The following is a 15,222-nucleotide window of genomic DNA, read 5'->3' as shown; positions in this document are numbered from 1 at the left end:
GTACCTGGCACACAGTTGGCATTCAGTAAACATGTGCTGTCACTTGGACTGCAAGATCAAACCAGTCAATCCTAAAGGAAATCAACCCTGAATATTCACTGGAAGGATGCTGCTGAAGTGCCAATACTTTGGCCACCTGATGCAAAAAGCTGACTCATTAGCAAAGACCCTGATGCTGGGAAAGACTGAAGGCAGGAGAAGAGGGCAGCAGAGGATGAGATGGTTAGATGGCATCACTGACTTAATGGACAAGAGTTTGAGAAAACTCTGGGAGATAGTGAATGACAGAGGACACTGGCATGTTGCAGTCCATGAGGTCACAGTCAGACACGACTTTATGACTGAACAACAACAAGAAAATAAGATGTGCTAAACTAATGAATGGAATATAAAAATAAATTTTAAGAGGGTTTTAAAAATCCCATCCTGAAGAAAAATCTGGATTATTAAGGTGGTGCCTTTTTATACAGTTCATGGGGTTCTCACACCAAGTACACTGGAGTGGCTTGCTATTTCCCTCTTCCAGTAGATCACATCACATGCTTGGTGTGCTGCCCTCTATGGGGTCCCAAAGAGTCAGACACAACTTGGCAACTAAACAATAATAACAAAGGAACATATAGGTGGCAAGACCCATGAGAGGATATTTCCTGTTGGTTCTATGAGCAGTTACAATGGAAACACCGTTACAAAGCACAAAGGAGGGGGGGAAAGAAACACTGATGATATAATTGCTACTTCCCAATTTAGTAGCAGACCTAGGACCTGTAAATACTTTGTTAGCCTCTCCAATCCATTTAGTGTGGTCTAAAACTCACATTTCCTCTCTTCAAACTCCAGCAACTCAACAATGCCCTGGAGACAATGGCCTGAACTTCTTACTGTGTTTTACCCAGAATTCCATCTAGCCTCAGTGACCTTACCATCTTCATATCTTGCCTCTTTCTACTCTGGGTATCACACCCAGCCAAAGTGAAATGCTGGCTATTCTCCAAAGATACATTTTCTGCTTCTGAGTTTTCTGCCCATTCTGTTTTCTCTACCTGTAACACTCTTCCTATGCCCTCCCGTATCAGCTAATTTTTGCTGCATAACAAACCCTGTATGCTTGCTAACACTCTGATGACCAAAGACAGACATGGCTAAGTCCAGAACAAAGAGCTGGAAAAATAAACTCCACTTCCTGGGAGCAGCGACACAATTATTATATTAGGGGCAAACATACAAGGATGGTAAAAATATTGTAGTTCTTTGCAATTTATCATACTTTCCTATCTTAGCTCCTACTCACCATCTTTTTTATTTTTGGCCACTTGTGGGAACTTAGTTTCTGATTAGGGATCAAACCCAGGCCCCCAGAGTGAAGTGTGGGGTCCTAAACCACCAGACCACCAGGGAATTTCCCAGCTCCTATTCATCTTCTGCTCTCAATCTAGAAATCATCTCTAGGAAGAGTTTCCTGATCCCTACAGCCTGAATGAAAACTGTCTCCCATAACCCCTTATATTCACTATCACTGAATGTATTAGTCTCCAATAACAACAAATCAATGAATTACTATGACAAACCCTGGACCTCATTTCATACCACTGAGTTGACTGTACTCTCCATTTTTGGCAATGTAACCACAGCCTTCCCTGCCTGACAGGAAGGTCACTGATAGGGAGGGAGTATGTTTGGTTTCTGTTTTATCTTCATTGCCTAGTACAGTACCTGATATGAAGTAGGTACTTTAAAATATTTTAAAATAAACAAACATATAAATACAGTAAAAGTAAAATGGAATAACTGCCATTAAAAAAGGCACAATGTGTTCTTGAGATCTTTGCCAAGACTCAGAAGGCTGCAATTATTTAGGAAAATCTGAGACCAGCATAAAACTAACTAAGAACAAAATGGCCAATGGAGGGGTAAAAAGAAGAGAAAATTAGCCAGAGAACAATACCTTCCCTTTTATTAGATTCACAAAGCCTTTCTGAAGTCCAACCACTTTGAAAAATGTTTTCTTTGTTGTTAACTTTCTCATTATAAAGCAGACAAACTCTGTCCTTGAAAGACAAGCTTTCCGTTAATACTTGGGACTGCGCTCAGTCCTCGGGCCTGTAGTATGTGGTTCACCCAGCAGCAAAGACCAGTATCTCAGAGTAAAGTGCTGTGAAGGCCAGAGGTAATCAATCAGGGCCTCCCACACTTCATACATACATACATATATGCTTATATATACATATATGTACACACATTTACATTTGTTTTTACAAAATAATGTAACAGGGCTTACAGAGTTGTATTAATTCTTTTAAGTTACATAGCCAAGATCTATGCTTCAGTATAATCATTTTTAACTTTAAGGTGGGAATTTTAGGCCTAAAAATAGATTTAAGATTACTGAACAGAGGCCATTTTAGCAACACAGACTTGATAAATCTTGATCATGTAACTAGAAATATGTTGCTGTTATCCTTACGCTGGGTGTCACACATCCCCCATCAATTATCTTCATTTTAAGTAAAATACAAAAGCAAAATAATTCACTGAAGTTATCTTCTATTAATTATATTAGCACATATGCCAAATTATACTAACTGCATGAAAATCTCTATATACAGAGGCTATATTTTTAGCATGTGCTCATCTCTACTTCATTAATACAGTATCCATCCAGTAACTACAAAAAAAGGAACGCATGCTGTACAGCAAGAAAGAGAACAACAACCCTCGTGGTGGTATCTTACAGGGCTTGTTGTCATTGTTCAGTCGCTAAGTTGTGTCCAACTCTTTTGCGACGCCAAGGACTGCAGCCCACCAAGCAAGAATATTTGAGTAGGTTGCCATTTCCTTCTCCAGGGGACCTTCCTGACCCAGGGACTGAAACCGCATGTCCTGCCTTGGCAAGCGGATTCTTTACCACTGAGCCACCACAGAAGCCCACTGAAGGCAAAACAAGTCAGAGAAACAAACCTTACAAGAGATATATAAAACTAATTTGCAGTGACATTTAATATATACTTTTCTTTTTAATCAGAAGGAATACATTTAAGTCCCAGTTACATGGAAAAACACAGACTAGGTGAAATTTCAGGCTTTCTCCTAGAATATTCAAAATGCTCATCAAAACTTAATTAGTGCAATAAAGATTGCCACCAGGTGACTGAATAAACAGAATGTCATTTAGGATTCTAAAAACACAGATTCTGGGAGTAGAAGCTACTACCAAAATATCTGGAAATCTGGGTTAACAGATACTCCACTCCATTTTGCATACTTGATACTAATAAACATAAGTGGTTATAGAGACTATGAATGCAGGGCAACAGCCTATGGGATAGTCACAGAGAAGAAATGAATGCAATCCTGAGGGAGTGAGTACAGAGAACTGCTGCTGTCTCCTCCCTGTTCCCCATCCCCAACAAGGGCAATCTCTTTGGAGCAGAAATCTTTCAAGAGCTGAAGCCCATTCCTCTGCCCCCACCAAGATCCTATGGAACCCATCAGAAAGTCTCTCAGATGCTGGTATGACTCAATCACTGAACAGGACAGGTCCTCTTCACAGCCTCTCAGCTTCTGACTGACGCAGCTTCCTTCCCACAGAAGGGGTCAGCACTGTCTCCGAAGCCACAAGTGAAGGGACTCAAGAAGAGCTAGAAGAAGGAGGTATCTGATGAAAAGGCACCTGCAAGTCTGAAATCCTCTTTGGTGAGAACACTGTACATGCGCTGAGGCAGAGCCCGGGAGTAGGGAGCAGGGCGGGGAACGGCTGTGCGCAAAATGAGTTCCCGGCCCGCGGGGGGAGGGAAGTCTGCCGCCAAGTTCTGCCTCTTCTCTTCTGGGGGGCCCATCCTCTTCAGTTCCTCCTCCGCTGGAGTCATGGTTGCAGCCTTGAAGAGAATCACATGCTAAATTCAAGAGCGAGTTGAATGCTAAACTTAGATCATTCTGAAGGACAGATGAATAAGCATGATAAATACGAAAAAATGTTCTACATTACTCAGTAATGCTATTGATTATGTTATGATTGCTCAAAAATCACAACACAGAAAATGCAAGAAGCTTGAAACACTACGTGAGCAGCCAGAAATTACAAATAAATTGGTGACAGAGACAGAGGATAATGACAGCCAAGCAATCTGCTGTGGAAAGTGAGGGCCACATTCAGACATCTGATGAAGAGGGGAAATGGAGCTGTTCTGGTTTCTATACAAATCTTCTAGCAACGACCGAAGTCCAAGTCTGCTGTCCTCAGTCCAGTAAGGAACTGCTGCTCTCCAGAGTCTGGAAAGATGATATTTATCGATTCTTTCCATTCTTTTCACTTGTCAAATTAAAACTGGGAACACTGGTTTGTTTGCCAGATGATTAATGTGATGCAGAAGTGAGAGAGATCCATGAAATGTAGCAGTGGCCACAAAAGAGAAGTTCTCAACATTAAAGGCATCTATTTTTTCATTAAAATTGCATAAAACATATATTCAACAAGAGCTTTTATTTTAACTCTGATCACTATATTTCTTTCACGATACCATTAATTTCAGGAAAAAAGTTGTTTTGGCAATGGAAATATGAAATGTAAGAAAGAAAGGTATGCCAAACCCAGACTGTTGAAGAGGAGGTTGGTTAGTCTTAATGACCTTATGAAGTTAGAGAAATGGGAAGGAACAAGAAACAAGAAACTACAAGGGACAAAGGCTATTTTGTTACCTCATCAGAAGACTCAGTCAGCTTGAGGAAGGGTGAGAAAAGAAACAGTGATGAAAGGGAAACAAGCAAGATGGGTTTAAAAAGAGCTAGACAAGAGATTTCAAGATTATTTCAGAGACAGCATGCACTACGTTAAGGAACATGGTCCTATCAAAAAGAATATCAAGACAAAAAACACACCACATACAACACACCTAGCCATCCAGCTGAGCAGACAAATCCCACCACTCATGCATCTGATGGCTCAACAGGCAACATAAGAATGTCACTTAATGAGGAAATGTTCAGCAAAAACCTAGCTCTTTCACAAGATTAAAAATACTAAAACAAAGTACTCATGGCTTGAAAATAGATAACCCAATGAATTTAAGATTAGATGTCTGACTTAATTTAGCACAACCAAAGCAAAATCCAATCAGTGATTTGTTTGCAGAATTCTATTTAAATATGGATATAACAATGATAAATGTAATCATGATGAAAGTTTATTAAAATTTAATATTAAGGAAAAGTTTGAAATATGTAAAATTATGGTATAAAAAATTTTCAGTAAAATTTTCTAACTTTAAAAATGTTAAAATCTTGATTTAATAGAATTGATATAAAGTATTAGTTAATTATGAAAAATTACATGAGTAAACCTGAATTGTTTCCATTAATTACCCAATATTTAAGAGCTGAGTTTAAAAATAGACCAACCAGGTGCTTGTTATATGGATTACAGTCTGTTGAATCTGTAAAAAACATTCACTACAAGGTCTGAAAGCTTGAAATATTTGAAAATTACATAACGTGGGATAAATGTACAATTTCAGTATCCATTAAAGGAGATTAGCTATACAATGAGCCCAGTGAAAAGATGATATAGTCCTATATTTACCCATGAGAAAAATAATCACATTAGATGGAAAATAAGAACAAATAATATAATCCTATATTGTAAAATTTACATATATTTGAATATACTAGATGTTAAATGTTGACAGTGATCATCAGTGGGTAGTGAGATTAATGTGATTAATTTTTTTAGGGTCATTAATTTTTCTTTATAATTCTCTGTACTATCCAAATTTTTACAACAGTAAGAGTTTGCTTACAATCTTGGGGGAAAAGATTATCTCCATATTGGGGAAAATAATTTTGCTTAACTATTTAGAACAATGAGAGTGTTCTACTCTTAGCATTAAAAATCTAAATACTTTAGATTTTTAAATCTTAACAAACAAGTTTTAAACATTAAGAAAAGAATTTCTGCAGTATGAGGAAAATTCATATTGGTGTTAATAAGGAAATATATTTGTGAGGCTTTGGCTAGTAAACTGGCAAAGATATTACAGGATGTGAAAACAAACCTGATTCTTGTTTCATGCCAGAGTCAGAAACATAATAAATCGAAGTAAGTATCTATTGTTTTCTAGAACTTTATAAGGAAATACTTGGTTTTTAACTTGAAATCCTTAAATTTAGTTTGCCATCCCATAAATAATCTCAGGTTTCAGTTCTTGCTAAAAATTCAGATGAACATATCTGGTTATGATTTTGAATATAGTAACTAGATACATTCCAGACTGACTCAAAGGAGGTTATGAAGTTTCTTTTTCACGGATAAACCCATGAAAATCCTTTTCCCTATTTGACTGTGAAAAATTACACTTCCAAAACTGGGCCATCCTAAGTGTCATGACAATACTGCAGAAGGGGCACCCTATATTTACTATGCTTCAAAATACTTTTATCAGAGTCTTTAAGAAGTCCTAATGTGAGACTCACGTGCAAAAAGCCAGCACCTCTTAACCAGTAAACAACCAGTAAACATTTGTACACAAAGAGTCAACATAGAGTATAACTAATACCAACCTCATAAAAAATTCAAATCTTAGTGGTTTAGAATGTCAGAAGGTACCATATAATTTTTAAACATTTCCTTTCATCAATAAAGGTAATGACAGAAAAGTTTTCAAATTGGGCTTTTTTTTCTATGCTGAAGACTGTTTCCACTGTCCTAAAAATCTGAATCTTGCTCTTCTTTCTGAGGAAAACTTTGAAGTTATATCTTTTCACTGTTATAAAAATAGTAAAGATTTGCAATTTCACAAGCCAAGTTGTGAATCCACTTGCAGTACATGGAGTTTAAAACCAGTAAAACTAAACTCTATTCTAATTTGACAGCAGTAAACATTTTTTCCACACCACTGCACTGGTCATTGCTACCCAAGTCTCTATCGGATTCTTTAACAAGGAATTTCAGACCATTCTAACTTCTGAAACTTAGGTACAAATTTCAGAAATAAACTTATCATTTTATTTAAATGTGTAAAAGAGCAGATGGATTTCAAAGACTAAGAAGTCACTGTTAGAGTCATTATTTCTTCAATGTTTGAACCCAGTGCCTTTAGCAGCTTCATGTGTGGGAATCAAAACAGTACCTTACTGAGCAGAGGCCTGGAGAGAGCATGACACAGTCAAGAAGGAATCTCACATACCCTCTGAGCATTCACAAACAGCTTGTGAATGATCCTGCCAGCGTGTCCTCGGCCTGCACCAACGACTAACACCTCGGGTTGCTCCAGAAGGCAACTCACAAACCTGGGAGAAAGAGGGAAGGAAAGGATGGGAAAGGAGCTGCTCAGTTCACACTGGGTCAGTCCTCCCTGACTCATTTTGGGGACAAACTCAAAATCATACTGGTGAGCCCTACATCAAGGCTGGAGTGAAAATTTAACAGGACAGATCAACATTTGGAATTAAAATCAGCTCAAATGACAAGCTTCATGCCTTTCAACTCTTTTTATAAATTTTTTCAAAAAGCCCATCTCTGTCAAAGTGTGAGATGAAACAGTCTATTTCTTTCAGACTAGAAGCTTAGACAATGTTATACTAAGGAAGATTTTCTTAATGTTTTTAACAACAAAAACCACATTTAATTTAGACAGCAAAGCAATGATCCTTGTTTTTCATTTTTGTTCTTTTAAGAGGTGTGTGTGTGTGTGTGTGTGTGTGTGTGTGTGCATGCACTTAAAATATGTTTTGCTGGGCACAGTCTCAATTGTAAACTGTGCCATTATGTACTGGAAGCATTCATCTTCCAAGTATACCACAGACAACGTATGGTGGAACTAAGAGAGTCGAAGACACAGAGCCACCAAGCTCGCACCACCTGCTCGCTAACTCGAACTACTATTTTAGAAACTTCCTTTGATTAGAGTATATTCTCCTCATTTAAAAGGAAGGAATATTCAAGAGCAAAGAAGGCTGGGAGAAAATTTCACCCAACAAAAGACATAATATTCAAACAAGAACTTGTTAAAAGCTGTAGCAAATGCCTTGTCATATAATATTAATTATTTAACATCAATAACGTTATTTCTCTTGGAAAGGCTGATGAAAATTTTAGTTATAACAAATTCAACCCACTGAAGTAGCTAATCTGGAAACACTTTCTCATCTATTAAAACAACATCATCCTTTCAAGTATCTCAGGCAAAAATGGACAGAGGCTGTGTGCTGACAGCCCCCCTTTGAAACGGTCCAAATCTCAGAAGGAGGAAAAGACTGACTCCATCATTTGCCTCATCCTGGAAAGGCCATCTGGTCACTCTTTCAAAACATATTCACAAGGGACAGAGGATATGCACATTTGCTATCACAATTCTTGTTTAGAACTGGTAAGTAGAATGTTGAGCAGAAACAGTTTCAGAACACGTCTGCCTATAGTTAACAACAGTGAGAGTGGGAAGCAAAGTTTCCAGTAACAAGAGTGAATATGAACAGCCAGTTCCTCCAGAGGCAACTGCTCCAAGAGCAAACAAGGACATTCCTAGAAGACTTGGAAGACTTCATTCTTAAAGTGGGAGGAATGGAAACAAGTGACAAGTACTCACAAATACAAGAGAGGTCAATCCTATAATAAACAAACATTTCTGTCTCTAACCAACGCTTGTTACAAATAATATGGGAGCACTACAAAGGAACCTCAACACTGAAAATTTTCTAAAGAAAATGGTGGCTTTTCCTACGGGAGACAAAGATGAGTTAGTCAGATAGCAATTACCTTTCAAGATCTTCCTTTTCCTCTTCTTGTTCACATTTCTCAGTTCCAAACTTGGCTTTCAGTGAGCGGGCTCTGGCAATTATAGCTTCTACATTAGTAATTTGATGGATGATTTCCTAACAGTGCAAAAGAGGAGAAGCATACATTGGAAAAAGGCAAAAGAAAGCAAAGCATTTTAAAAATGTATTTTTTAAAAAATTACTGCCAACTGGGAAGAACATTTGACAAGATCAGACTTACTTCCAATTTCTTGTCTTCCGGATTGGGGAAGTGCAAAACTTTACTGGAATGGGATATTATCTGCTTTATAATCTTCTTCACTGAAGAAATGTTTTCTAGACTTTCTGTTTTTAAAAAGATCAAAGCCACCACTGGAAAGTTAGGCAAAGTCTACCTTCATTTTGGAAATGAACTAATGATTAATCAAATAAGACATTTACCTTCTTCCTTTACCTTGAGTACAGCTGCATGGATTACACAGGGTAACAGGTGCCGAGCAAGGTCTGCCGGCTTCTGGACTGCCAGATAGTGCAGTACCTGAAGGAGACACAAAGTTAGATAAATGACCAAGACAGCTGCCAAAGAAGACAGCAGCCATTTACAGAAGATCTCTCTCCCCTGAATTCATACCTGTAACAAGAGTAGAGAAGAGCTCTCTTCTCTTTGTACCTATCCTACTCCTTCAGGTAAGTAGCTGCTACTCCCAAAGGTAAGAATAATGTTACTGGAAAGAGCTAAGAACTTCAGTCCTTAATAATGGTGAATACTCTCATAATGTTTTTTTCTTGATACAGAGAACACTAAAACCAACCGCAAATTATACCACCTTGAGATAACAACTGTTAATGGTGGAGCATTTTCACTGCAGGATTTTTCAAGATTTTGAATATACATCATATATTTGCATGTGTATTAAGTCGCTTCAGTCATGGCTGACTCTGTGTGACCCTGTGGACTGTAGCCCAGCAGGCTCCTCTGTCCATGGGATTCTCCAGGCAAGAATACTGGAGAGGGTTTCCATGCCCTCCTCCAGGGGATCTTCCCACAGGGATAGAACCCATGTCTCTTATGTCTCCTGCATCAGCAGGGTTTTTGTTTTTTTTTTTACCACTAGTGCCACCTAAGTAAACTAATATTATGTAAAATACTGTTTTGTAACCTGCTTTCCTCACTTAGGATTTCTAAACATTGCTAGCAATGTTCCTCTAAATATTTTGTTTTGTTTTATTGTTTTCTCCAAAATGAAGATTTATTATTTTTCTGATTAAAAAGACGCACAGGAAGGCATGTGTAGCACATGGTCCCTACCTTTAAGCTCTTTATTCAACAGCAGTAAAGACAAAAGAAGTATAGTATCATTGTGACTGAAAAATGCTCACAGATCTCAAAGTAAACAATCAAAGAAGTATAATGCAGAAGTTCTCTAGAAATCCTACATCCTAAGGAACAACACAGTTTTGTGTTTATCTTCTCAGGCTTATTTCTATGCCTACTTAAACACAAAGATACACATGTGTATGCGATTTCTTAACAAAAGCTCATAATACACACAATTTCAAAACTTGCTCTGGTCATTTAATGACTTATGATTTAGAATTATTTGTCTTGGGACTTCCCTGATGGTTCAGTGGTTAGGAATCTGTCTGCCATTGGAGGGCACACAGGTTCTATCTCTGGTCCAGGAAGATCTCACATGACGCAGAGCAACTAAGCCCATGCTCCACAACTACTGAAGCCTGCATGCCTAGAGCCTGTGCTCCGCGACAAGAGAAGCCCTCACGCACCTGGAGAGTAGCCCTCACACTCCGCAACTAGAGAACGCACAATGAAGCAAGGCAGACTGAGCACAGACATAAATAAATAAATAATATTAAAAAAAATTTATTTGCCTAGAAGGGCTTCATGTTTTGAAATATTTTTAAAATTAAAAAATGTTTTTTACACATAGCAGAGTATTTTGTATACAGAAAACACAAACACTTGTTTACATACCCATCAGCTTAAGAAACAGAAGATACTGGGACTTTCCAAGTGCTCCTCGTGCTCGCCTTGATCAAGACTCCCTCGCTCATGCACTCCACCACTCAAGTAACTACTAGTCATTCCTTTTTCTTCATAGCTATCTCACATATGTACATAGACCTAAACAATGTGCTGTTTAGTTTTGCCTGGTTTTAATCTTCGTATAAACAGATTGTTTCTAGTTATGCCCCTCAGTGACCTGTTTTTCATTCAGCATTGTTTCTGAGATGCATAGATATTAATACATGGTATATATAACTTGATATATTAAAATGCACCCCTCCATTTTTTTGCTATTAAAATAATATTTCTCTCATATTATTTCATAAGTTTGTGGCATACATGTAGAGGAATTTCTTCAGGGTATCTATCTAAAAACAAACAATGCCAAATTATTATTTTTCAAATACTGAAATCATATTCCAAATTGTTTTACTAAGTATTTAAACAGATTTTCATTCTTATATAGAGTAATAAGAGTTCCCACTATTGAACATTTTTGTTAACACTATTACAAATGTTGTTTTCCTTAACTTACAGAAAAACAAATTTCCAAGAATAGAAAATATTTGTACATCCTTTGTCTGCACTCATCTCCTTTTACCTCATCTCTCTCTTTTTTTTTTATCACATGCAACTCTCCTCCTCTGTAGGTCCATACAATATATACATATAAACATTGTTTTTCTAAATAATTTGAGATCAAGTTCCATACAGGATATCCCTCTATCTCCAAATACCTGTATTTCCTAAAATTAAGAATGTAATTAACATTGATCAAATACTTTTAATCTAACCCATTATCCTTAATTTTAATGCAGCAATCAGAGTACTGGTGTTATTTCCATCATGAAACCCACTGATGTTTTCTTTGCACCCTAACATACTGTTTTGGTGAATGTTCCATGTGCATTTGAAAAGGAAGGACCGTTTTTATTATCAAGATATAGTATTTGCAATGTATCTAAAAGATCAACCTTATTGATGATCTTGTTTAGTTTTGTCTACTTGACTGTCTTGTACACTGGGAGTGTGTTAAAGTACTCCGCTACTAGTGTGTTTTGATCTATTTCTCCTCGCATCTCCCATGATTTCTGTTTTATACAAATGATCACATTAGCCAGTGCATAAACATTGACAACTGTATACTCTCATTGTGAAATATCACTTTTAGACTGTAAAGCATCCTTATGTATCTCTTGTAATGCTTTTCTGCTTTGATTCTGTTTTATTTGGCATCTGGATGATAACCCCTGCGTTCTTAATGTTTTCTGGTAAATCTCTGTCCACTGTTTATTTTGTAGTCTTTTTGAGTCACAGAATACCTTGTTTACAGCACAGACATGGGTTTTATAAGACTATCTTACTTTGCAATTACTCTGTATGCAGTATGATCTTTATAATGTGTATTACTCTATTTGGTGTGTGTTCTTTGCTTGTGAATAATTTTTCCATTGTACTTAGGAAGGTTCATATTTTCATTCTTGTGATATTACCTTTTTCTACTGCCCTTAATTCCTTTATATCTTTATTTTATGAACTTTGTATCTTTATATCTTTCCTTTATAAAATTATGGTCTGATAATTCTAAATAGTATCCTTTGATTACACCTCTTATCTATGTAACAGTCAATGACTGCATTCTACTTTCCTCTTCCTCTTTTTCCATCCCAACTTTTTTAGATGCATTCTATTTTGCCCTAATATACAATTTTTACATATTCTTCTTCTACCCATGACCCCATCTAGTTTTAGTTTTAGCTCTAAAATTAAAGAAATGAAATGCTCACCGTTAGCCCTTTGCCAGTTTCCCTAGTCATCCTCTTGGTTAAATTTATTCTTCTCTACTATGCTGTTCAATAAGGCAGCCACCTGCTACAGAGAGCCATTTAAAAATTCAGTTCCTATGCTACTACTCACATTTCAAGAGCTCATCACAGCCATGTGTAGCCAGGGGCTACAATTTGCACAGCGAAGCTATGACTATTCTAAACACTGCAGAAAGTTCTACTGGACAGGTCAGCTATAGAGGATTTCTCAGGAAGGGCCTATGTATACAGTTATATGTGTGAAACCATGGAGAAAACATTTTTTTATAGCCTTGATTACTTGGACATCTTGGTGGAATGTAAAATATTTAATTTGTATTTTTTGCTTTTATTTCTTGAAAACTCTGCCCCACACTGCTGTGCTACTGAAAAATCTGACAACTGTCTAATTCTCTTGCCCTTGTAAATTATTTTCATGTTTTGCCTGCAAGGTCTGAGAATTTTTTTTTTTTTTTTTTTAATATTTAAGGTCCAGTAGTACTACAGTACTACTGTAAAATTTGGAGTTCACTACACCTAATCAATTTTCCCCTGTACCCAATGAGCATTTTGAATATGTAAATTCAGATTTTATTTCATTTTCAGAAAGTTTTCTTAGATTACAATTTTAAGTGTTTAGTTCTGTTCCAGTGTTTTGATTTTTCTGCTTCAAGGACTCTGATAAAATGAGTGTTATTTCTACTTTTCCTATCTTTCAGTTTTACTACTTTCTCTCTAATCCCTTTTACTCCTTTATCTCATTTTCTTTCTCTTGGTTATTTTAATGCTCTTCCTCAATGCCTTTTATTAAATATAAATATGAACCTATTCTTCTGTGGGTACTATGTAATTTAGTCTTTATTTTTGATATGGTTTTTTTTTTCTTCTACTTCTATCCTAAGTTAAATTAGCAGTAGTTTCATTTCTTTGTGGGGTTTTTGGATTCATGTGGCTCTTGAATAATAATAATCCTAAATGATTATACCATAATTTATTAAACAACGCTCTATTTTTTGAAACTTTGGTTGTATCTATTTTTTCACTAAAAAACTTCTCGAACATCACTGTTGCACATTGATCTTTATATATTTCTCTCATTACTTCCTTAATACATTTTTTTTGGTAGTAGAATTGCTAGGTCAGAGGACATGATCATTTTTAAGGCTTTGACATATGCTGATGGTCCAAGAATGAGCATTTTACGTAAAATATGCAGGTCTTATTCTTCGGTCTATTTGTAACCAGTTCTAAACCCTTAAATGTGAATATTAGATATATAAAAGGCTCATAACATTTCAAACCTTTGTTTCTCAAGTATGTTCAAAGTTCTCGTATCTTGTCATAGTTTTTTAAATATTAGAATAATAATTAGCAGTCACATTAGATACCCAAACCTCAGTTACCTTTTCTGCTTCCCGTGTGTCATCAAAGAGTCTCCTCTGCCTTCGAGCAGGAATTGGCTTAGCTGTTTCCCAGGCCTCTACCCACATATTGCTTGGAATCTTCATTCGGGCACTCAGTTCTCCTTTCAGAACCATGTTGCCCTTTTCATCAACCACTTCCTCTTCAATATAATCCCGAGGTGAGTACCACCTCACAAAATCTTCCAGAAAACAACCTGGATTAGCTGCCTAAAGTAGACAAAAAATTCAGCAGAATCAAAAATCAACAGTTACTGATAAACATGTTTTCAAAACCGTTCTTTCATTTTCATAAAAAGACTAATCTTCACAAAATCTAGTACGTGACTTGAGTTTGGATGTCACCATTAAATCACATCAGATATTAAAGCACCAAAGTACTTTGTTTTTCCTGCCTCCATTTTATAGAAAAAGAAAACATTTTCATTTGATGAATCTGGAAATAAAAATCTGATGTAAAGTGAAAATAAATCTCAGACTGTAAGTTATATAAGTTAGTTTAAAATTATAGTGTAATAACTACTCAATACTTAGAAAAGCATCAATAAGCTCAAGTCAAGAAAATTAAATAATACACAACATGATCAGAATAATAACACAATGATGGAAAACTTTTGCTTTTTCCCCTCAGTAAGTCAATACTGGTACTGCAATAAACATCAGCTAACCTCGAAAATGTTCTATTCAGCCATCAAATTCTTGTGCCTTATATAACAAATTACCATCACATAAACTGCTTTTGTGCTATTAAGGAATTGGAATTCAAGTTACTGTTTTTCAGGCTTCTGAAACCAAACTAATTAAAGCTTTATTTAGTGGATAACTCTATAGAATTAACAATGATGCATGCCAAAAATTTTTTACGTAATTCTACATCCAAGCCTGAATAAGAGAGGTTTCACAGTGTGAGTAATAAGACATGGAGGTCTTTTTACAAGTGTCCAGTAATGTACCGTTGTCGTCATTGTTGTTTAGTCGTGTTTGACTCTTTGTGACCCCATGGACTGTGCAGCCCATTAGGCTCCTCTATCCATGGGATTTCCCAAGCAAGAATACTGGAGTGGGTTACCATTTCCTTCTCCAGGGGATCTTCCTCATCCAGGGATCGAACCCATGTCTCCTGCATTGCAGGCAGATTCTTTACCACTGAGCCTCAAGGGAAGCCCAGTAATGTATTAATAGAGTACTAAGGGCAGGCATGGAGAAGGCAATGGCAACCCACTCC

General features: G+C 36.6%; 1 protein-coding gene across 1 annotated transcript in view; it reads right to left on the bottom strand.

Annotated features, from left to right (window-relative positions):
* Window positions 1-1,931: 1,931 nt before the first annotated feature.
* The window catches only part of RAB3GAP1 (RAB3 GTPase activating protein subunit 1 (catalytic)), a 112,274-nt gene continuing 98,983 nt past the window's right edge, over window positions 1,932-15,222 (bottom strand). Inside the window, exons 19-24 of the mRNA XM_010853652.1 lie at window positions 13,980-14,207; window positions 9,187-9,283; window positions 8,987-9,090; window positions 8,747-8,862; window positions 7,179-7,281; window positions 1,932-3,875 (exon numbers count right to left, since the gene is read on the bottom strand). Coding sequence (XP_010851954.1) covers window positions 3,639-3,875; window positions 7,179-7,281; window positions 8,747-8,862; window positions 8,987-9,090; window positions 9,187-9,283; window positions 13,980-14,207 — 885 coding nt within the window. The 3' untranslated portion in view covers window positions 1,932-3,638. The remainder of the gene's footprint in view (window positions 3,876-7,178; window positions 7,282-8,746; window positions 8,863-8,986; window positions 9,091-9,186; window positions 9,284-13,979; window positions 14,208-15,222) is intronic.

Source organism: Bison bison, unplaced genomic scaffold (assembly GCF_000754665.1).
Source record: "Bison bison bison isolate TAMUID 2011002044 unplaced genomic scaffold, Bison_UMD1.0 scf7180017864330, whole genome shotgun sequence".
NCBI lineage: Eukaryota > Metazoa > Chordata > Mammalia > Artiodactyla > Bovidae > Bison > Bison bison.
Note: the sequence above shows the minus strand (reverse complement) of the source record. Positions and strands in the feature narration are given on the sequence as shown.